The following is a 24,051-nucleotide window of genomic DNA, read 5'->3' as shown; positions in this document are numbered from 1 at the left end:
CACAGCTAAAGCTGATCTTCTCCCCTGCGAGTCCCATGAGTGCCACCAGGGTGGGAAGCAAGGGGATAACTAGCATCCTAAGGGAGATTGTGGCAGGCGCAAGTTAGACGAAGGTCAGGCAGCTGCCGCAGGAGCCTTCGTCATCATGTCTGCCTCCCCCACCCCATAATGTGGCATTTAGGTTTGGGAGTTATTATATCCACCAGGTGCCAGGGCAGGACTGGCTAAACACTTATTTCAGAGAGAAAACTATTTATAGTATGTGTTAATACTGTGAATTTAGCACTCTTGAGAGGTCACTGCTAAACAAGAATCATGGAGACAAGCTTTATCTCCTTTTACTGTGCAGTTCTCTTAAATTCATATGTTGCTATGAAGTACTCATAGACCCTACAGTTTTCTACTTTAGTGTTCTTGGGTTTATATGTCCCACTGAAAGAATTCATCAAGGACTAGAAACCCAAAATGGTGTGAAATTCATGGAGTGCAGAACAGTGCCTCTGATGATCACTTTAAAACTTGTAAAATAAATCTACAATTATTTTAATAAGATATGACTGGTTCAAATTTCATAGCAGTGAGCTGAACACATGAGCTACAGGGCAGAGGCCCAGTTTGTGGTAAATTGCCACAGTGATTCTCTATTTCTCAGGATTAAACTCAAGCCTTGTTCTATTAGTGTAGAGCTTGCCTAGTGTGGATTGTACAGTTTGGAATTATTGTGCTCAACATGTTAAACATATTTTATTCAACATGCAGCATTACAGTCAACATGTTTCCTCTTTAAAAAGGAAAAACACAGAAGGCACTGTTCTACTTAAAGCTGTCACGATGTGACAAGATCTCAAAGGAAGCTGTTTAAGAAGCTGAAAAACATTAGAGACTTAAACTGTGGTTTTAATTTTTTAAATGTTTTGTTTAAAAGTAATAAATATTTAACCTGAGTAAATATCAGTGATCTGGACATGCACAGATACACATGTTTTGTCACTGTATAAATAATTTAACTTGATTCTGAGGCATTTTGAGGCAGTGACCTCTAAGAAAAATTTAAAACATACATAAGATCAAATAGTGGTGAAATGTTAAAATATGTTTTTCTTTTTTTTTTGATTTTCTAATTTCAAAATGGATACTAAATGTCATTATAATTAAGGGTGGTTTTTATTTTTAGAGCTTCAGAGTTATGCAAAGGGATGTTATTCTTTTGAATTTAAATATCTGTCAAACCAAAATGTTCCTAGTGGACATACATTTTTTTTTTCTAGTTAAACGACATTGTAAAAAAAAAAATCAGTGCTTCTCTGGCCTTACAGTTTTATATCTAACTTGAAGATTTTCATATTTTTCTGCCCTTTTAGTAGCAATATGAGTAAGCCTTCAGATGGGCACAGAGCCTCTCTGTTTCCATTTTGGCAGCTGTGGGGAATCTATATTATTTGTGTGCATTCCGTGAAAAAAATATTAGGAATATAGTAAGTATATTCATTAAAATGTAAAGCTTTAAGTGCAAGCGTTTCAAGAGCACCAAGAATTCTTTGTTAATTGGGGCTTTAAGCTGCTGGAAACCAGCAGAACACAGAGACTATCTGCTTAGGCCTTCTACACAACTTTTGAACAACAATCAGGAAAGAGCAGGGATGCATGTGCTATTAAAGCAGACCAGGATATTGCTGGCTGCAGAGAATATTTGTACAACTTTTCCATTTGTTTATGTATGAAAAATCTCCACTGAAGAATAGCTAACATCCAGTCTGCACAGCTGTTACCGCTTTACTCACCAGCGAGACACAAAAATGCAATTTGATACATGTAAAAAAACACATCCCCTCTTCATCAAGTGTTTAGATAATTCCTTATAAACAGTATTAGAGAAGTGAATACTTATCCTTCTTCCTGTATAAACCGTATTAAAAATTTTTGTACTTTTATTGGTACAGCTTTGAATGAGCATTTATAGTACTTGAAAATGGTATATATAATTCCAACGGTATCTTCTGGTTCTAGAGCTATAACTTCTTAGGTAGAGCTTAGGTTTTTTTAATTACCTAGGCCATAGGAGACTTGTGAACAGTAGTTTTTTATATATGGAAGGATTTCAACCTCTGCTGACATCTTGTCAAAGGATAGTTTCGCTAAAGATACTTGGAGTTTGGGAGATGTTTGAATTTCTAGGACAAAGAAAGCTTTTCCTGACAATACTGTCATGCTCAAAAGTATGCTTAGGAGGTTTAGCCTTTTATCCCTGTTGAGAGGGTAGGCAGGTGGATGGGGAAAGACCTTGGTGTAGGCTATGATCTTTAAGCAGCAAAGATATATTTTAAAATACTATAGTAGCATCAGTCTTAAACTATTGAAAGAAATAATACAAGAAAGCATCATACGCAAAATTGTTCTTTGTGCTATAGACTAAAAGTATAGTTGGGACAGCCAGTGGTATGTGGTAATTGGAGCCACCCAGCGCACAGATGAGTGAAGTGGTGGGAAGGTATATCTACTTGTGTTTGCCTAGAATATGTTGCCTTGACCACTTGGGTACTTAAGGCTATTTTTATTTCTAGGATCTCGCTGGAAATCAATGTCCAACCAGGAGAAGCAACCTTATTATGAAGAGCAGGCCCGGCTAAGCAAGATCCACTTGGAGAAGTACCCAAACTATAAATACAAACCCCGACCGAAACGCACCTGCATTGTTGATGGCAAAAAGCTTAGGATTGGGGAGTATAAGCAACTGATGAGGTCTCGGAGGCAGGAGATGAGGCAGTTCTTTACTGTGGGGTAAGTATTCCTGAATTTAGCCACCTGGGCTTTACTTTTGCAGTAAGTAACTATAGGATGGCTACTGGCAGTATGTTTGGGAAGGAGATTAGGGAAAGACGAGGTTGTGGCATACTGAAGGGGCTTGGCCATGAGAATCTTTGCTGTGTCATAGGGGCACTGCCTTGCACCATGGCTTTTGCTCAAATCAAGCCAAACCTGGAACAGTTCACTCCCAGCTGATCACCCCTGTCATTGTCTCCCAAGCCAATTTAAGATGCTCAGTGCCCACACACAGAGTTTCTGGTAGTTTATTTAAGCAGACGCACAGGGAGAAAAAATAAAAACTAACCTTCAGAAATCCCCAGAACCTTCCCAGCTTCTCTGGGTGGTGCTTCTGACTCTAATCACAATAGTCTGCTTTTGTTGTGGGATCTACCACAAGATAATTGGCCTTGACATTGGTTAGAGGACCTCATTTTGGCATAAGATCCAGAACTCCTGTTGCAGTAAATTATTCTGTGGTGGGAGCAGTAACAATGTATATTTTCTTGCTTAAATCAGAAACTAGACATGCTTTTGATATCTTCAAGTCTGATTTCATGTCATTTTGTTTAAAAATTAGGTAATAGATTTCTGGTATAAATTTTGACTTGGCTGACTGGCTGTCTGCATTCAAAAGAGGCCCCTCATAACCACAGTAGTCAGGATAAGTGGGGATGCAGATGACTGTAGATTCCAGCATACCCAGACCTAGAAGCACAGCAGAGTGGCAAACCCAGAGGGCCATTTGAGGCACAGACCTGAAGCAGCTGGGCTCAGAGTAGGGAAACACTTGGGAAAGAGCTTGAGAGAGAGGAGCGGAGGAAGCAAGAGGGAAGTTGCATTTGCTGTGAACTTGGAGGAGAATTGAGGAGCTGTGCTGTGCCAGGAAACTAAGAGAGCTTCACTTGAAGGTAGAAAAAGAGGTACCTTAAAGGAGAAGTAAAGAGCTATTTACTTTTAAGGGCACTCAAGAGGTAACCCCGTGGAACAAAAAGTTGGTTTCAGAGAATGTGTTTAAAAGGAATAGTAAATATAGTAAGAAAACAAAGCCAGTGAAAGTAGTCTGGGTCATGAATCTGTGCAATACACTGCAGTGTTTTCGGGAGGAGCGTGGGCTTTGGGGTTTGACTGCTGGGGTTCACATACTGACTGTGCCGCTTACCTGGGCAAGTTATTTAACTTCTCTAACTTTTGTTTTCTCATGTGTAAAATGAAACAAATAGTGGAAACTATCTTGTATGATTGTTGAGAGGATCCAGTGAAGCAACGCTTTTAAAAGTACTTTATATAGTGCTTAATACGATATCAATAAAGGTGAACTCTAGCATTATCATTACTATTTAATATGTATTTCCTATTACAGAAAACCGTATTTTATATCACACCAGATGATCAATGAATTTCTTTATACCACAGCAGAAACTTTTAGAGGTAGAGAGAAGCTTAAGCCACTTTATTATAAAAGATCCCAGTATGTTAATAAATGAAGACATGACAAAATAGGATTATCAAATTCCTCTATATTATAAATGTTTGCATTTTTAAAGGTAATGCGTTTAACGCTAAAAAGGGCAATGTGGTATAATTGGGCTATTCAGCTGATAATTAGAGGATTTATGAAAAATACTAATTCATAGTCCACTTTAAGATTGCGTGATAAACAATCTCTTTTAATCCCGTTAGTACACCTCTAAGATTGTATATAATCTCTTTTGAACAATCCAAAGTTTAAGTTTGGGACCTTTTGTGATTCTTGCCCTGGTCCTCAGTCATGTTCCCTGTGTATGTAGTGATACATAGTGGGGCTGTTCCGCCAGTCTGGAAGGCTACTAAAGGTACTGTTTTAATACCTTGGCATAATACTTATTTGAAAATATGAGTTGCAGTAATACTATTGAATTTAGTTCCCTTTACTAAAGGGTACATTAAAACAGCTCTAGATCAAAATACCACAACATGTACCAATGCATGTGAAAATAAAAAACTAAAACAATTTAATAACATCTATTATTTATTGACTATCTAGTGTATACTAGGATTTTAGATATGTAAGTCACATAATTCTCTAAATAAGATAAAGAAGTTGAGTTTTAGAGAGTTTCTATGGCTACAGAAAGGTGATAAAGAGCAAAAGTTCAAATTCAGGTCTTGGCCCCCATCATGCCAAGTGACTGAGGAACTGTCTTTACTACTTTGTCTCAAAATATGCCTCATAGCCCTATGCTGGCCATCATGAATGTGGCTATGCCATCTGAGCAAGAGCTCTTAGCACTTGGAGAAAATGAATTATCTGCTTGTGGTATATAGTGCATAAAAAGAGCTTTGAAATTTAGAGACTAAGTATCCTGTTCTTGATAGTGTAGAACAGTCCTTTATGGAAGGATCATTTTAGACTGCAGAATAGGGCTACTGAAGTGCAGGCAATGATCAGAATGTCTTATTCTTTAATCTCAATGCTGAGCGTTTTCCTCTGCCCAGCTTTGATAATACTTGCTACGTAGAGTCAGGTGTTATTTCTGCTTAAGGATTTGTATTCTCTTTTAAGTAGTTGTAGTTGATAGATTATTAATTTCCTGAGGTTTGTCTTTGGAAATTGATCTTTATTAGATATGAGGTTATTACAAGAGTTGAGCAAAAAAGAAACAAAAATTCAAATATTGCTATTGACGTCTTGATGGAATGGGTTGAGATCAATTTTTATAGCTGATTTCGAAAAGACATGCATAACTTTCAAGCCAATAAAATTGCATATACTGCTCAACATTTTCATGCATTTTACTGACTACACAACTGTGGCTGATGAGTTAGTTTTTTTTATTACTTAGCTATTATGAAATGAATTTATCAATAATATGGAAGGGAGCAATGTTAGTTCTTGCCTTGGTTTTAACCTCTTCAGTTCGCAGAGTAAGTATCAGAATGTTGTAATAATCCAGATAATAAATGTGTGTGTGTGTGTGTATAACACACTATTATATGCTAATCTATTCATGTATGTATCTGGCTTTGTAGATTTGTTTGTATGTATCTGGCTTCTCCAACTACAGAATTCTCTGAAACTCGTGTACAGAAATAATGCCTCATGTACTATACTAATTTAGTAAAGTGTTGGACACATAGCTGGTTTCAAATAGGCCCTTACCAATTCTCAGTGTGGTATCCAGAATATTCCCTCTACTATTAATGTAGAGGGAATACTCATTAGGGTACATATAGCTACAGTGATGTCTTCCCAAAGAACTGTGACCAAATATACTTCCATTTATTTGAAACTTATTTGGTAATTTACCTATGAACTCATAGAGAATTATGCAGGTACATTCAGCCCTCTGTATCTGTGTGGATTCAACCAATTGTGGATCAAAAATATTTTTTAAAAAATTCGAGAAAATGTTACATTATTGCTAAAGCACACTATGGAGTTAGGTCTACAGTGGTCGCATCTGTATGGAACATCTACAGACTTTTTTTTTTGTTGCGTTTATTTCCTAAACAATTCAGTAAAACAAGTGTTTACATAACATTTATATTGTATTAGCTATTATAAATAATGAGATTGTTTAAAGTATATAGGAGATGTTTGTAGGTTATATGCAAATACTATACCACTTTATAAAAGGGACTTGGCATCCTCGGATTTTGTTATCTGTGGGGGTCCTGGAACCAATCCCCCATGATACAGATGTAAAACTACTATAAAATATTAAATTTGGGGCTAATTTAGCAATGATAAAGATAGATTATTGAATACTTACTGTGTGCTGTGTACTCTGCTGAGTGGATTGTACAGATTATTGCAAATACAAGAAATTTACAAGATAGGGAATATCATTCTCACTATACAATTGAAAAATGCAATATTCAGAGATGTTAAATAATTTGTCTAAGGCCACACAGCTAGTAAATGGCCGAGCTGAGATGTAAACCAGGCTTATGTGAATGTGAAACATATGTCCCTTTTACCAAAGGACATTGGTAAGGACATGACATTACACACACAGAGGCAGTATAGTGTTGTGGGTAAGAGCATCAATTCTGGAGTCAGACTAGTCTGGCTCAAATACTGGATCTGCACCTTCTTGGCTGTAGGAACTAACACATGGCAATCTTTATTCCTCTGAATGCTCCCCTTGCCCTTGGGAAATATTTAATCTCTCTCTACCCAGTTTCCTCATATGTAGAATGAGAATGACAATACCAATGACATATGCAGGACTCTTCTTGAAGACTGAGTAACTTACTGTTTGTAAAGTGCTTAGAACACTGCCTGGCATATGAAAAGCTTTAAATTCAAGTAAATATTATTATTCTAGAAAAATAATACTGTGTGCCAAGTACATATTCTATGTTATATTACAATAATTATTTTAGTGCCTTGTACTATAAGTGATTTGAACATTTGCCATTTTAATCTTAATTTTAAAGAGGTTGAATCAATCCTATTTAAGACACTTATAAAATACAATTACATTAGCATAGATTAGGCATGCTTTTTTAAGTATTGTCCTCCTGTAAAGACCCTGGGTTAGAACATTCAATAGGTAAAGTGAACAGATTATTATTATTTCTGTTCCTTCCTGCAATATCAGCTACAGAGATACGTGACATATAGGCTTATCTCCTAATGAAACAAACTTTCTTGTCTTTATTTATACACTTTGAAGGGTCTGAAGGGTCAGCAAACAATGGGGCTTTGCCAGCATAAATATGTAGTTACTTTGTAATTGGCAAAGCTAGATTACACTCCAGAAATATTCCTGTAATTTGGAAGTCATGTAGCGATGGTGGGCTCTATCAGGGCCAGCTTTTACTCTTTACTTAGATTGGGAGGAAGGGTTCTTAAATATCTCTGTTCACATCAACTCATGTATATACTTTTACAAACATCCACAAATGTTGTTTTGATGTGCACATTCATTATTTGTAAAGCCCAATACCTGTCAGCTATTCTTGTTTGTGAAATCTGCAGTGTTTGAATTTTTACTTTGAAATTGATCTATAAAGGAAGGAAAAAATGCTTTTTAGGAAAGCAATTTCTGATAGACAAAGCTTGAGCCTGCTGGCTGGATTTCTTATTTTGTTCATTGATTCGTTAGTCAATTGGTAAGGGCCTATTTGAAACCAGCTATGTGTCCAACACTTTACTAAATTAATATGGTACATGAGGCATTATTTCTGTACACTTGAGTTTCAGAGAATTCTGTAGTTGGAGAAGCCAGATACATACATGAATAGATTAGCATATAATAGTGTCTTATACACACACATACACACCCAAGACATGGCGCAGCACTGCATATAACATTTAATGAACTACTAATCTTCATTTTGTAGACAAGAGCAAATAAAGCTCAGAGGAAGAGAGATTATTATGCATTATGGCCAAGCGTGGGACATTCTTGAGGAAGGGACTTGAAGTTTGGGTTGGTCAGACTTATGGGAAGTAGATTCCCGCTTTAGCATAGAGGAGATCATGAACACCTGGGGGAAAATGTGGATATATTCAATAGTAAAAAAAGGAAGCAGCCTAAGGCTTTTTCCTGGCAGTAAAGAAAACATAAGATGGGTAGGGTGGAGCAAGATTTTGGAAGCCATTGAAAGCCAGGTTTCTTCAACTGTAATTAGCTATGCACAGTTAGTGGTTTTTTTTAGTCTCCTTTTATGCTGATAATGATAAAAGAGAGCAAGATCAGCGTGATGGTTAGCTTCTGATTTTGCATCCACAAAATTAGTTGCAACATAGAAGGGGCCTCAGATGTTATATACTTCAAGCCATTGGAGGAGTCTTCCCTAAGTTCTTGAACTCTTCCAGGGGTAGAGAGCTCACTGCTTCCCAAGGGAGCTAGTTCCTTTGTGGAACATTTTCTAATACTAGAAAGTTTTCTTTTCTGTTAACTAAGCCATAATCTGCCTTCCTCCTACTTTGCAGGTTGGTTCTAATCTTCTTCTTTCATGTCTCCTAGAACAAATCTCCCCTTTATTTATGAGAATAACCATTCAAGCGTCTAAAGATGGTTATTTTCATACAGCTAGTCTCATTACATCTTTTCTTCCCTGAAATAGATTACCTAGGATTTTCATTTGTTTTTATCTCATTCATTCATTCATCCTATGTATTTAACAGATATTTACTGAGTGCCTCCTATGTTACAAGCAGTCTGAGTTCTGAAACTATGTCAGTGAAAATTTTTGTCTCATGAAGCTTATATTCTAGTGATAGAATTCAAACAAATAACAAATAAATAAATAAATAAATAAATAGTAGTGAGAGGTGCCTTAGAACACAGTAAAGTAGGGAAAGGGATAGGAAGTTTCAGCGTATAGGGTGCAATTTTAAATAGGGCGGTCATGGAAAACCTCACTGAGAAGGCAACATTTGAGCAAAGGCCTGAGTAGGTAAGGGAGGAAGCTGTGCAGATATCTGGGAAATGTAGGCAGAGAGAACAGCAACTGCAAAGGTTTTGAGGCGAGATTGTGCCTAGCTTGTTCAAAGAAGGAATAAAGAGGCCAGAATGACAGGAGCAAAGTGAGTAGGTAGGAAGAGTAGTAGAAAAGACTTGTAAGCCATAGTCTTCATAACAAGGAACCAAGTTATGAAAAGACTTGTAAGACATTGTGAAGACTTTGTATTTGACCCTGAGTGAGATGGAAAGGCATTGATGAGTTTTAAGCAGAGGAATGCTTTCATATGACTTAGGTTTTGAAAGGATCACTCTATCTGCTATGTTGAGAATTTTCTGAAGGGAGAATGGCCTGTAGCAAGGAAGCCAGCCTCTTACAATAAACCAGATTGGAGTTGATGGTGGTTTGTTCCAGGTTTGTAGGGGTGGAGGTGGTAAGAAGTAGATGGGTTCTAGATGTATTCCTGAAGAAGAACCAATAGGATTTGCTGATCAATTGGATACAGAGTTTGAAAGAAATATAGTTACCATAGATTGGCCTATTCAGCTGGAAGGATGAAGTAATCATTAACCAAGAACAGGATGGCCATGAGAGGGGCAGGTATGTGGGAGAATGATCAGGACTTTAAGTTCTGCACCTGTAAGGTTGAGACAGCATTTAGACATCCAAATCAAATAAGCAGTTTTATATATATATAAAATATATATAAAATAAGCAGTTATATATATAAAATAAGCATATATATGCTTATATATATGCTCATATATAAAATAAGCATTATATATATGCTTATTTTATATATATATATATCTATATATATGAGTCTAGAATTTAGGAGCAAAGGGCTTACTGGAGATATAAATTGGGATGTTGTCAGCATATAGATAATATTTAAAGCCATGGAATTAGATGAAATCACCAAGGGAATAAATTTAGATAGAGAAGAGAAGAAGCAAGGACTCAATCCATGGGGACTTCAGTGCTTAGATGGCAGGGAGATGGGAAGGAAGCAGCATGGGAACTTAGAAGGAGCAGCCAATGAGATAGGAGGAAGACCAGGAGGGTGTGGCATCTGAGACAACAAGTGAATAAAATATTTCAGCAAGGAGAAAATGATCAGCTATATCAAATGCTGCCCGTGTTATAGATCTGGGTAACATGAGGACCAAGAACTGACTTTTGGATTTAACAATATGAAGATTATTGATGGTGTGACTTTCATAAGCTCTGTTTCAGTGGTGTATTGGGAGTGATTGAAGTGGGTTTAAGAAAGAATTGAGTAGAAGAAATGAAGAAAGACAATTTTTAAAAGAGTTTTGCTTTAAAGGATATCAAAGAAATGGAGCAAGAGCTGGAGGGGGACATGTGCCAAGAGAGAGGTTTTTGGTTTTGTTTTTTATGGTACGAGTGATTATAGCATGTTTGGTGGGAATTCTATACAAAATTAATGATTCAGATGGGAGAGACAATTGCTGGAGAGATATCTTTAGTAAACAAACACAGATAGTTTCAGTACACAAGCAGCGGGGTTAGCCTTATATTGGATTATGAACTGATTCAAAATATGGAAAAGCAGGCAGAGAATGGGGCACAGATACAGGGAGGCCTGTCAATGTGACAGTGGGAGTTTGTGAAAAGTTTCTTCTGATTGCTTCTAATTTCCCCATGAAATAGAAAGCCAGGCCATTAGCTTGGAGTGAGAAAGGGGGAGAAGAAGTTGGATATTTGGGGAAAGCTAAGAAGGTAAGAAGTAATTGTCTAGGAGGCTAAGAGAAGGAGTGGGCTAGGACAATGTGCAATATGATGGCTGAACAGCACCAGAGGCCTATTTGAAGTACAGCATTGTAAATTTAGAGACTAGTAAGTATGGCAGTGTATTTTCTCCAGCCAAGTTCAGCTGTGTGGCTAAACAGAGTAGGCAGAGAGTTAAACTGAACTAAAGTTGGGAGTTTTGCTATGTGAGAGAATGGAGAGTGTCTGCAAGGGAGTGAGTTAGCATGGAATTGGAACTGGGTAAAGAGGTAAGGGGGGGCACAAGCAGGGATAGGCTCAAGTAACTGAGGGCAGTGAAGGTGGGTTGAAGGATCAGGAAACCATAGCTCCTCAGACCGGGTGGGGAGTGAAATCATAAACTGGGTACTAAAGGGAGAAAACTAGAAAAATAAGATGTGGTGGTTAGAGAGTGGGATATTTAAAACTGAGATTAGCGAGGAGTGACAGATGAAAATGACAAGGTCCACTGTATGACAAGAGAGGGAGCAACTAAGATAGGGAGGGGCCCAGATTATCACAGTGGTGGGGAGGTCACACTGAGATAGTCAGGTGTTGGAATGAACATCTACAGAGATAGCAAAGACATCAAGGATCATGGCAGAGGTTATGTTGAAGAGACAGCAACAGTGAGCCAGGACCTAACATCTTTAAGGAATGAGGGGGATTGATCAGGCAGGGGGTAGATAAAGGTATGAGTAGGTGACATAGTCTGGTGACATGAGATTCAAAGATGAGATTTTTAGGATGGAGGGATTAAAAAGTAGGTTGGAAGATGCAATGAGGAGCTAAGAAGGGAACTACCCCACCTCCAGGCCCACTTGTGTGAGGGGCATGGAAAACAAATAACCAACTCTTCCGAGGGCCTTAGGGAGACTCGTGGCCTAGAGAGAGAGCCAAGTTTCAGTTAGAGCAAGAAGGTGAGTCAGTAAGGACGGACAGTTGAGTTCCAGAGGGTGTAATGGAAATATTTCAGGACTTAGAGAAAGGAGGGAGTTACGGTTAGAAAAAGGGTTATACAGAACCAAATGTTATTCTTTGGAGACTTTTTTGTTTTTAAACATTTCTTAGAGGATGTCAATGTTTTCCCTTCTCAGATGCCCTTCTCTACAGTTCTGCGGTAAAGAGGAAGTCCTCTCCTGGCCAGGCTTGTGAACCAGAGTATTGTTTTACAATTAACCGCCAATTCCAAATGGCTCCTGTGGGCCACCACTCTCGGAGAGTCCAAAGCATTACCTTGTCATTTCCTTGGTGCTCCCCAGACCTAGGACATGCTTGCTCTCTGTGAGGTTTACACCAGCTTCCCAAAGGAGGAAACGAAAGGGAATTAACATTTTCATCTACTCTATAATGTAATGCTTTGCATATATGTTCTTACTTAATCTTCACAGTCTTGTCAAATGTGATTGTTCTAATTTATAGACGAGGAGAGGCGATGTCAGTGATAATAATTAGCCTGCCCAGGATCACGCAGCCAGTAACTGGTGCAGCTGGGATTAAACCCAAGCCATTCTGACTCCAAAACCTGAGCTCACCATACCACATAACCTTCTTCCCAGAAGGCTTGGAGAGGCAAAAATCATCTCTCACAGGGATAAGTTCTCACTCTAGCATTTATGTACAACCTCGAACAGTTGTATGTGAATGTGAGAACCTTACCAGAGCTGGACTCCCTTCATTTCCTCAAGGTGGGGAGTAACCCCTGGGTTTTTACCCTCACTGGCTTTTAGCACTGTCTGGGGGCTTAAAACAGCCATATTTATCTCTCCACTCCCCTCCCAGGACTAGGCTTTTGAATATCATGCATCTCACTCTCACTCTAGAAAGTAAATTGTACAGATGTTTTTTATTTGCTTGTTTATTTATTTTTAGCATTCCATTACCAGCTTAAAGTCCAAATACTGTGAACTATGTGGAGCCCAGTGTAGAAGATTTTGATTCCGATTTAAATTGCTAAGTATTTTTCTGATAGTGTGAGCTTGCTTGCCTTTCTCACCCTGATCTTGACATGTACTAGAGAATTTGTGACATGGGGAAGGTTCAACTCCTGATTATGGTATTTGCGTGGCTTTGAAAAAACAGCTTGAATTTTCTGAACCTTAATTGGTCACTTCAGGTGTAAAAGAGGGAAAATGATACCTACCTCTCAGGCTTATCATGAGGATTCAAGAAGATAATGTAAAACACCTAAATATAGTTCCCAGCACATAATACGAGCTCAATTTAAATTTATTCAGTAGACCTATTGATATAGATATTCTGATAAAAATATTGCAAAAAGTGACCATCTATTCTTTGTGAAAAGAAAACGTATCATTTGATAGTGTGTTTTTATGCAGAGTTTGTATTACAGATCAGCTTGCCAAATTGGGAAATCTGTAAAATGGGTTAACATTGCAGTAAAAGCTTTCACTCTACACTCATAATGTGATTAAGGCAAAAACATTTTATTGCAGTTATCCAAATTCAGTAAAAAAATTAATGAGGCATTACAAGGTTAGCATAAAATTTAATTTGTGTTAATTTGCCCAAAACTTAGGAAGCCAGAAGTATACTGTTTTAAAATTTGATTCAATAAAAGTGAACTAATATTTTATATGATGTTTCTATACATAGATTTAGATTCCTCTATTATCTGCTTCCTTCAGGCAACCAAAAACTCACCATGAGAATCATAAAAACTGGATCAATGTCAAGTGCTTAGTGTCAACTAGGTGCTGACAGGCTCTACAGAAGTCAGGCATTTTTATGATATACAGTGAGCTTAGTGTATCTGTAGATTGAATATCTATAAAGGAAAGAGTGATGGGATTCAAGTCAGTCAATGGCTTAGATTCACATTCTGGCTCTGCTGGTTATTGAATGCAGGGCTTGAAGCAAGGTCTGATTTTCTTCATCTGGAAATGGAAAATATAATAACTTATGGGGTCATGATGTTAATGGGTGAGTTGGTATACCTGAAAACATTTTATATGTTATGTTAGGGATATGATATGCCTTGTGGTGATTAAAAGAGGTTGCTAAATTCAGCGTGAACAGATATCTCGCAGAGTGTTTCTAAACCATCTCCATCCCTTCTCCCTCTGCCAGGCTGGAGGGCATGGAGGTCTTTGTGAGAAAATTATGTTCCTCTGGACATGTCAAAGAATGGCAGGTAGCTAAGCTACTTCTTCATAGATTCAGGATATTTTCCTGTTTGAATGAGATGGATAGAAAGTTTCAGTGATAATGTGTAGGGTGAGTAAGAATTGTCCAAGTGATAATTGACCTGAAGTCATGAGTACAAAAAGTGGAAGGACCTTCCAGAATTTCCCTGACCCCGGCTTGTACAAATATGTAGAAACTGAGGCTCCAAAAGGATAGTTACAATGACAACTTGAAACAAATTTCAACTATAATTTGCTATCCAGAAAAGATTGAGAAACTCTTGGTGAATATTGCATGTATGAAAATAATATTTTAGCGATAGTCTCTGAGTTAGGTAGATCTTTCATTCCTGTGTACCAGTTATAATGCCTTAAGTGAAGTTGAGAGACAGTAATCATGTCTCCCTGCAGAGGAAGAGATTGACCTCCACAAAGGATCTGTTAAGTTTATTTAAACTAGGGTAACATTATGGAGGAATGAACTGGTGTCCAGGCCTTGCCACCCTCTGGGATCTAGGGTGAGGCAGCGTATCTGGTGTCTACTCTGCAACTCTACTCTTGAGTTGGAGAGCTCTCACTGCTCTTTACTCCCGACTCTCTTAATCCCAGCCCCAGTTCCAGCCCAGGGTCTCAGCAGTAATGACATCCAAGATGATCCTTCCACAGGGATTCTTTCTAACAAGTTCAGCCATGGAAATATGTAGACATTTACATGAATAACAAATAAATGCTTTGCTAAATCTCACTCTTTGGGACATGCTAGGTCCCTTCTCATCTTGATTTATACAGTTCTCAAACCAAGGTGAAGACACAAACCTGCTTAATAGTGTCATTATAATATGTTTCATGCCACTAGTCTAATCTTCAAAATGTGCCAGGAGATCTTCAAAAATTATCTCACATGTAACTTTGTGGAATTCATTACATCATTTGTTCCTAATGCCAGGTGTTATCCAAACTTTGCCATATTTACCAAGTTAAAAGAACCCTGCCTTTATGTTGCAAAATCATCAGTAAATTCTTCCATCATATTGTTTAACCCCTAACATAGCATCAAGGAAATTTGCAGGACTCCTCCAGGGAACACCTTTGTCACATTTTATTTGCTTAGAATGTTATTTAACATTTATTTAGGGCTGCCTTTGAAAAGTGTAGGGGGTGAATTCCAATGCTGTACATAGCACATATATAGATATTTCTCCCTTGTCTGATTTTGTTTTTTGAATCTATATAGGCAACAGCCTCAGATTCCAATCACCACAGGAACAGGTGTTGTGTATCCTGGTGCTATCACTATGGCAACTACCACACCATCGCCTCAGATGACATCTGACTGCTCTAGCACCTCGGCTAGCCCAGAGCCCAGCCTCCCGGTCATCCAGAGCACTTATGGTATGAAGACAGATGGCGGAAGCCTAGCTGGAAATGAAATGATTAATGGAGAGGATGAAATGGAAATGTATGACGACTATGAAGATGACCCCAAATCAGACTATAGCAGTGAAAATGAAGCCCCGGAGGCTGTCAGTGCCAACTGAGGAGTTTTTGTTTGCTGAATTAAAGTACTCTGACATTTCACCCCCCTCCCCAACAAAAAGTTATTAAAGAGCCCGCATGCATTTGTGGCTCCACAATTACATCAGCAGAATGGTCTTAATTGTTTCGTAAAGTGTGAGACAGATTAAGTTTTCCCTGATTTTTCATGAACTTGAGTTTTTTGTCGTTATTGTTATTGTTGTTGTTGTTTTTTTAATTTAGGTGAAGACATATTAAATATGAGACACCAGGACTTGAAACTTATCTCAACCCGTAGATGTCTTACAAGTCTTATATTTTTGTCTTACTTTTTGTTTCTTTTGGATGTTGATAAAGGTTTAAGTTACTGTTTTAGATGGGGTTAAACATTCTCACTCAGGTATGCTGTGCCGGCCTACAGGTTGTGAATGTGTTTTTATTCTGAATTATTTTAGAAAACAACTGAGGATTTCATATTGTGAAACAGAACAAGTCCACGGCGTGTGCAGCTGCATGTAGAGCATATTCAAAAGGCCTCGGAATTCCAATTTTCCATGTGTAGAGTTAAACTTTGAATGTGCCAAACTTTTTCATAACTTTTGAATCTTAATATTTTGAAAGTCTTAAAGGAGACACTGCAAAGTCTTAGACAATCTTTGGCATCTTAAAATAAAATAGCAAACCAACATTTTTTTTCCAGAAAATGATAAAGTACTCAGGAATCTGGAGACAAGATATTGTAAGGAATGAACAAGGTTGCCACAGTGCATGGACCCAATTGTGTTTGCCTGTTGACGTGCCATCAGTGCGTGATGTGGTATGACATACACACAGCAGAGCGACCGCCACACCAGATATCGACAGAGTGGTCTTCTCTGCCTGAGACCACCTCTCACTACATCCATTATCCCTTTGCCTTTAACCCTGACATTCAGTCTTAACACATTTTCTCTTAAATAATTTATTCATTCCAGAATGTCAAGGGTCCACTTACTATTTATTTTTTTTCAATTGTTGGTGGCATTAATTTAATAATTCTTGTTTTTCACCTTCCTTCCCCAAAGAACTTTTCAGTCCTTTTCACCTCCTTCTCCTGTGTACATAGTGATTTTATGTCCCCAGAACGCCTGGAAGCATTTCTGAAACCAAGATATTATTAAAAACCTATTATTGTTTTTAATCATGAGTATATATCTGGCTGCAGGGCTGTGTATTGGGATATAGGTATATAATCTTACACTTAAACAGGTATGCCCCTGAGGTTCACTGTGACCTCAAGTCTTTTGCCAGAATTTTCCCCTAATTCAGTTCACAAGTGGTAAGGTCTGCATCAGTGGCATTTCCCCCTGAGTTCCATTCAGCAGTAAGGGTCAACAGTGGTGACTGCCAGGCAAGAGAGTCCTGCGGCCAAACCTGAAGCCCAAGGCTCGTGGGCCATGCAGGAATCTCAGTGAAGCTGTCATGGCGTGGCACCTTTACACTGAGTTGCCTTGTCCCAGCTGGCACATCCAGGGAGTTCATTGCAAAATCCCCAGGATGCAAAAAGCCACATGACAGCCTCAGAGCAAAGATGGTGGCAAATAGTCATGATACAACTAGAGAATGAAAGAAAACCGTAAGGGAGGAGGAGGGGAATATATCCCCTATATGGGATGTTCCTACTGTTAACTCTGGGGAACAGATAGCTCCGGGGGCAGCAGATGAGTTCCTCTGGCTGACTCTGTATCTGTGGCCACATGGGGACATGCCTACATGTGAACAAGATGAACTGCACTTGTCACATAAGGATTTCTTTGGAGACATGCTGCTGGGGTGGGAAGCAGTGAGGTTTTATTCTCCATCTCCTAACTACAGGGAGCTCTGCCATGCCATTTCGCCCTTCCTGAAACTAGGACAAGTTGTCTATTGGGGGGCTTCCCCCAGAGAGGTTTAGTGGGAGAATGTCAGTGAATGGGATAGTTCACCTCATGGGACAACCCAGAATCTGATCACCAAGACATAGGAACGGCCCCATCAGATTTCTTGAGCCATTTTGTCACTTGGAAGAAAATAATGTACCTTCGTATTTATTTAAGAGTGCTCAAGGCCTAATAGCAATAAACAGGTCTAGCCAAGAAATTACCAGCTATTCCGTTAGCTGGGAGTACTCTCTATAAGCTGATTAAGGTACTGATAGGAACTCTTTGTTATTCATGTTGGTTGGGGATTAGAAATTTGTTTTTGTACATTTATTTCAAATGAGGAGGAGGTCGTTTTTTCTCTCAAAAAATGAGTATTTATTATTGTCTTACTGATTTCTTTGATTATATACCTCTCCTCCTCGGTTCACTCTTTTTTTTTTTCTTTCTCTTTGGCTTTGCTTTTGCTCTCTCTCACTTCTTTCTTATTTTGTTGCATTGGTAGAGTGTTGTATGGCTAGCATTGTATTGTATGTAATTAATTTTGCACAAAAGCAAACATTTAGCGTAGTAGGTTAATTTTGTTTGTTTTTATGACCATGCCAAAATAATATTCTGGGCTGGTGGAGAACAAAGGACTGTTCTTTAGGACTGAAACTTGATTTTGCTCATAGTAAGTAAAAAAAAAAACAAAAAACACACACACTCACAGATGTTGTTTCGTAAGTGTTATAAGCACTGGATATAAATGGTATTTTTTATCACTTCTGACTAATGTGAAACTGTTGTACGAAAACTACATGAACAAAAGTCATCTGTTTCGACTCGTGTGGGCTTGCCTCACAGTTGCCGGATTTGAGTCATTTTTATGTCTTGTTATTTCATTTATTTATGCAAAATACATGTGTGTATGAACACTTTGTTTTAGCTCCAGCTCTGCCTCCGTACTGGGGTTCAGTTACTTTTAGCCATGTTCTTAAAAATGAAAGGCTATTCAGGAATGATCTGATTGTAAACGTCTCTTTCATTGGATCAAACAATAATGCTGTATTTGAATCTAAATTTTGTGTATAAGCAGTTTATTTATTAGCCAAGTTTGGCTCTAAATATCCATGGAAATTAAGAATGACAATCATAGGGATCACTTCATTTTATTTTCAGTGGGGCTTAAACAAAGTTTTTATGACTTTACCATCTCATTTTAGATTTTTCTAATTGTGTAAATATAACATAGAAATAGAATTTATTTTTGGTTCATGAATACTTAGTGAGATATAAGTTATGTATTTCCTTTTTGTTCTCTATCCATAGATGTTGGTCCAAACTGAAAGTTGATGAGTCACTGTGCCTCTCGGGGTAGTGAGTTATCAGCTACAGTGAGAGAGCAGTGTTCGGCCTGCAGCTGGGACAGCAAAATGCATCACCAGGGTTCTCATGCAGTTCAGAACCCACTGTCCACAGATCCAGACATTTCCCTTTTTTCTTACAGAAAGTTGATGATTGGACATACTAAATTTCCACTACGGTTAGGAGACAGTCAGTTTGCTTTGTGAGTCCACAAAAATCTTCTAAGATAGTTCTGTCACCATTTAATAGCAAGAAGCATGAATGCCACTACAAACGCAAAAATCCACCTCTGAGATTGGCCATTAATAAAAGTCCCACCATGTCAGTTTAGATTCAAGAATGTTAAGCAACTTTGTTTTTGCAGTGCTTCCTATTTCATAGTATTGTCAAATCAAAGATAAAAATTATCTCTATTTTGTTAAAGAACTTACAAGGTCAGGGTTCTCCTTGTCACTTAGAATTGGGACACTGTCAGACAATCCTCTCCAAAAAAAAAAAAAAAATAGCCATATGGATTGGAAGGAAAAGGAGAAAAGAAGGAAGAAAGGAAAAAAAGTAGGAAGGGAGAGAGAAAGGAAAGGTCGCTTTGCGGATATGAGCCGCCAGGCTGACAACTTTTCTATTACATTGGCAGATATGAAGCAGTGTCTTTTCCAGTAAGGTACGGAAGCTTTGTTGTTTTCACGTGTACCCAGCTCAGCCTTTTAGAAGCACATCGGTTTGCTTCATTAGGTATTTGATACTCTCCAGCCTTGTCCTCAGGCCTGATTTGATTTGCCAGGGTCCTGACACCAAAGCCCAGGCCAAGTTCTAAATTCAGGTGTGGGCTCACAGTGCTATTGAGCTTGTCGAATTCTGGGCTCCCCTGAACATTAGCCCCACGGGAGCCTGAGGGTGTTTGAAAAGGGCGTGATCACTCTAGGGCTGAAATTAAAGGCTGCTTTCTTTTCCTTCTGAAGCCAGGCTGCTTCTTCGGAGCAAACCCTCCTGAGCCAGGAGCACAGGCACTAGCTGAAAGCAGGGATTGTTTCAGGAAAGCCCATTTACCCTCAGTAGGAAGGCAGCCTGGTCACTTGAACAGCACAGCTGAGGCTGCTTCTCTCAATTTACTCATTTTGCAAAGAATTGACCTCTACCAACTCATTAGGGAGAGGAAAAAGAATCACTTAGTAATTTTAAATCATATGAGAAGTCCTGTACCAAGTGCCAACAACTGCAAAGAAATGCAGCTAGAGGAATGTATTGAAATTATTACTGGGTCTTCCTTTTTAATGAGAAAATGACAAAAATGGTTGCTGTAGCCCTGCCTGATTTTGTACACGTTTGTCTAAGAATTGAGTTGGCACTTAAGCTCACTTCTCAAAGTATAATAATATTGTATGACCTCATTTGTCCTTTCACAAAAGCACTTGCATCATTTCCTTAAGTCATCTGCTCCCTGACATGTTTTCTTCCCTAATAAACAACTTCTGTCTGTTATTCCTGCCAATGATGTCCTGTTTCTGATGCCATATCCTATTGAGTGTGCCCCTGTACTAATATCATCGAAAATATTGATATGCAAACACATTTCCTTTTCATCCCCATTCTATCTTTCCCTTTGGGGACAGATTGCTTTCCAAAAGCTCATGAACAAGTATTGGAATGCTGGTACCTTTGGGGCAGAGGTAAGGGTGGGTGGGGTGGGGGCAGAAAGGTAATGCTTAATGCAGATAACTCTTCTAATAGTGTCCGTGGCAATATGAACGCTTGAAGAAAACTCAGTGACATATCTTGCTCAGTAGTTTCTTATTCCTGAAGAACCACAAGCATAAAGTGAGGCCTCAGTGCTGGTGCTCTTGGAGTATGGGGAATGTGCAAATATTTAACTGTTTTGTATGCTGCACATTGCAGGTCTGCTCATGTGCATTCTCCCTTTGTCTTCCTTTGTCATATGTGTTTTTGCTTTTTTGAAAGTGCAGTCTTTATTGTACCCTCCTCCAGCTTGTAGCAAATTAGAATGCTTAGCATTTATGTTCATTCATTATTGTATTTGCCATGTAAAATTTTTATTACCTTAGACAAGCTTATAAGCTGTTACTACATAACTTATCTTACTGTAACTCTTTTATTTCCCCCGACGTTGTAATTTGTTTGTGATGTATATTGTGAAATTGTATTCTATGTTAATTTAATCAGCACAATTCACTGACATGCTGGACTGACATGCTGGCTGCTGTTTCAAAGTGTAAAGTTTGTGTATGGCTGTTGGGACAACTGCAACTCTGTTGTCAAGGTACTGTGCTTTGGTTCCTATAGCAACACTGGGTGTGGCCCTTGAATTGCTAAGGGCATTTAATACATCCTGGAGCAAATTTTAACTGCAGATTTTCTTTGTAGAAATTCTATGTATAATGCAGGTACCTACTTGGCCCATGGCTGGTAACTATTTGGGCAATTAGAAAAAAAGAAAAAAACATAAAAACTAGTGTCTATTGCTGCTTTGAATATGTTTGAAAGTCTGAAAATGTAAATAGTTTATCAAAAAAAAATCTTGTACAGTCCAGTGTAAAGTTTTTAAATGACCTTAAGGGTTGCCATCACATCTTTCTCACACTCTCCTCTTGATAATAATAATAATAAAAAGTTTGCTAAGGATTAAAGAAATGGGAAAAATTAAAAAAAATCTCTTCAAATTTACAGGAATGAATCATTGTTCTTAGCTTTGTTGCATACACAAACTTCTTGGATTTTGTTGTGCAGTATTGATGTGAGATAAAGCTCAACATTGAATAATCTTTCAGTGGTACTTTTCAAAGTCTTCCCCTCCTCTGCCTCATAATTAAGGGAAAAGACAAAATTGAAAGACACACTGTCTTTATCTATCCTGGTGTATGTTGGCACCTTAGCTACTTTTTTTTTTTTCCTTTTTGCACAAGGTGCTTTCCTGATATGTTCAACATGCCATCTTTGGGTGATAATGTATATGCCGTGATGGGGCTCAGGCCCCTTAGGGGAGTGTCTATAAGAACTGCCTATTTATGCTCATTTACCTCAAGACTGTCCTCTCTACCCTAATCTAGTTGTCATCACTCCATCTTTTGTACTGCTGTTGACACTTACAAATTAAAGATAAATTTTGTTTTATGACCTCTGTGTATGGCCTTGTCTGTGCCCTGCAAACTGTCCCCACCATGGAGCCCCAGCCAGCCCTGAATGTGCCACCCTCTTGCTGCTGGAGCCTGCAGAGCTCTCCCTGCCCTCTGCCATTGCTTCTGCCTGGCCCAAAGGTAGGTGTCCAAAAGACATGGAACCCCTTAGCCTGGAAAGACTTGCCTGCTCTTTTCATTATGGAGCACACCCGGCTGCAGCAGGAAATACTTGTGGATTTAGAAGGGAGGAACAGGATGCAAGGTGGATTTTTGTCAAGAGAAGACAAGAGAGCATGGCATTGCCTCTTTGTCTGACTTCTTCATGTAAGTGAAACATCTTAGAGCCTTTTGGAGTATGAGCAACTCTCAAGGGCCAGCCTCTCATCTGACACCACCTTCTACAAGCCTAGCAGCCCAGAGTGGAAAATGCTGCACTTATGGAACCTTTCCCTCCACTGTGGTTGGCAGTAGTTGGCTGATTACTCAGTACCATCTGCCTCAGAGAAGAAAGAGCCCATCTTTTTGTCCAGCAATGAGTTGCATCCAGAGTGAAACTAGGTTCCCAGTGTTATCAGCTTCTAAAATGTTGCCAAAGCTATTTCATTGTGCTCAGAGTCTGAGTGGGGATGGAGGGTGGGTAGTGGGGTGAAGTGAGCAGGGCCTTTAAGGAAGACTTGCCAAACCAGCCAAGCCAGTCCTGTGAGTCTAGAGATGAGTAACCAACACCTAGAGAGTGAAACAAAAGTGTTCAAGAGAGGAGAGGCCCAGCCACTCCTTTTGATATTTCCTATTAAAAAATGCCTCAGGGAAAAAAAAGCCAAGAATATGTGGGACTGACTTTATTCCAGTCACATTGCAAGTTAGATGCAGGCTCCTGTAAGTTCTGAAAATCTAGCCTTCCGGGACCTCCCTCTTGCCCCGTGGCTTTTTAAAAGCCCAGGTAAGTACAGGACATTGGAAAGAACACGGACTTTGGAGTCACACCAGCCTGGCTCTGCCACCTGCCAGCTGCGTGACCTTCACTGAATAACACCTCTGAGCCAGAATCCTCTCTATAAAATGGGGTAACAATTCTTACCTTTCAGGGTACTAGGGGAATGAAAAGAAAGAGCAGGGGTAAAACATCCAGAAGTGGATGGCACAAAGAGGGCATGAATGCCCACTGCCTCCTCTGACCAGAAAATGCCTAAGCTAGGGAGGTTGGCTGGTGTTACCACTGAGCAAAGTGAAGGAGGTGCCTGAGGCCTTCTCTCAGAGCCTGGTCACATACATACCTCAGGGCCCTCCCTCTAAGCTAGTCTCCAAGCCACAGGTTTTCTCACTCCCAGCTCATCCTTGCCATTGCCGCAGGCCTTCTTTCTAAGCCTGTCCCCTCTCTCTCATCCTTCTCTAAAATCTTCTGGCTTTCTGCTGCTGACTAGATAAAGTCCCAACTTCCTGCCCTGTCACCCAAGCCTGAACAGACCTGCAAGCCCCATTTTCCACCATGACCCCACACACCTTCAATGCTCTCTGCTGCTCTCACATCCCCAGCCTGTCCACCACTCTGGGGCTTTTACTTCTCCTTTAGCCTGGAAGGAATCTGTCCCCTTCTCTGTTTGGGAAATTCACAGTTATCTTTCAAAAGCCACCCAATATCACCACTTCCGGAGACCTTCTTGGCCCCCTGGTTTCAAGCTCTCCCTTGGGAGAAAGCAAAGAGCTCTTTGAAAGAATCTCACGATCACTATGAGCACATTGTAATGATTTGTCTCTGTGTCTGTCTTTCCTGCTAGACGACAAACTGCTGAAGCCAAAAACTGTACCTTGGCCTGCCCTGCCCCCAACACAGTGCTTGGCACATAGTAAGTGCTCTACACTTGCTTGTGGAAGGAATGTATGAGGGAATGCAACTTGGTCTCCATGTGTGTTTTAGATGCCTTGTGAATATCGGGGTCTCAGGTGGTGAGGCTGAGGGATCTTGTTGGCGTACCTTGGTATTACTTACTTCATTTGGAGAATATTATTAGTTAAAAACATCTCTATTCATATTGGGAGAGC

At 39.2% G+C, this 24,051-nt stretch overlaps 1 protein-coding gene across 1 annotated transcript in view; it reads left to right on the top strand.

Annotated features, from left to right (window-relative positions):
* Window positions 1-22,009, top strand: part of SOX6 (SRY-box transcription factor 6) — a 494,065-nt gene extending 472,056 nt beyond the window's left edge. The window contains exons 15-16 of the mRNA XM_030829763.1: window positions 2,562-2,778; window positions 15,355-22,009. Of these exons, the coding sequence (XP_030685623.1) occupies window positions 2,562-2,778; window positions 15,355-15,658 (521 nt within the window). The 3' untranslated portion in view covers window positions 15,659-22,009. The remainder of the gene's footprint in view (window positions 1-2,561; window positions 2,779-15,354) is intronic.
* The last annotated feature ends 2,042 nt before the right edge of the window (window positions 22,010-24,051 follow it).

The sequence above is a fragment of the Nomascus leucogenys genome, chromosome 15 (assembly GCF_006542625.1).
Source record: "Nomascus leucogenys isolate Asia chromosome 15, Asia_NLE_v1, whole genome shotgun sequence".
NCBI classification, from domain to species: domain Eukaryota; kingdom Metazoa; phylum Chordata; class Mammalia; order Primates; family Hylobatidae; genus Nomascus; species Nomascus leucogenys.
Note: the sequence above shows the minus strand (reverse complement) of the source record. Positions and strands in the feature narration are given on the sequence as shown.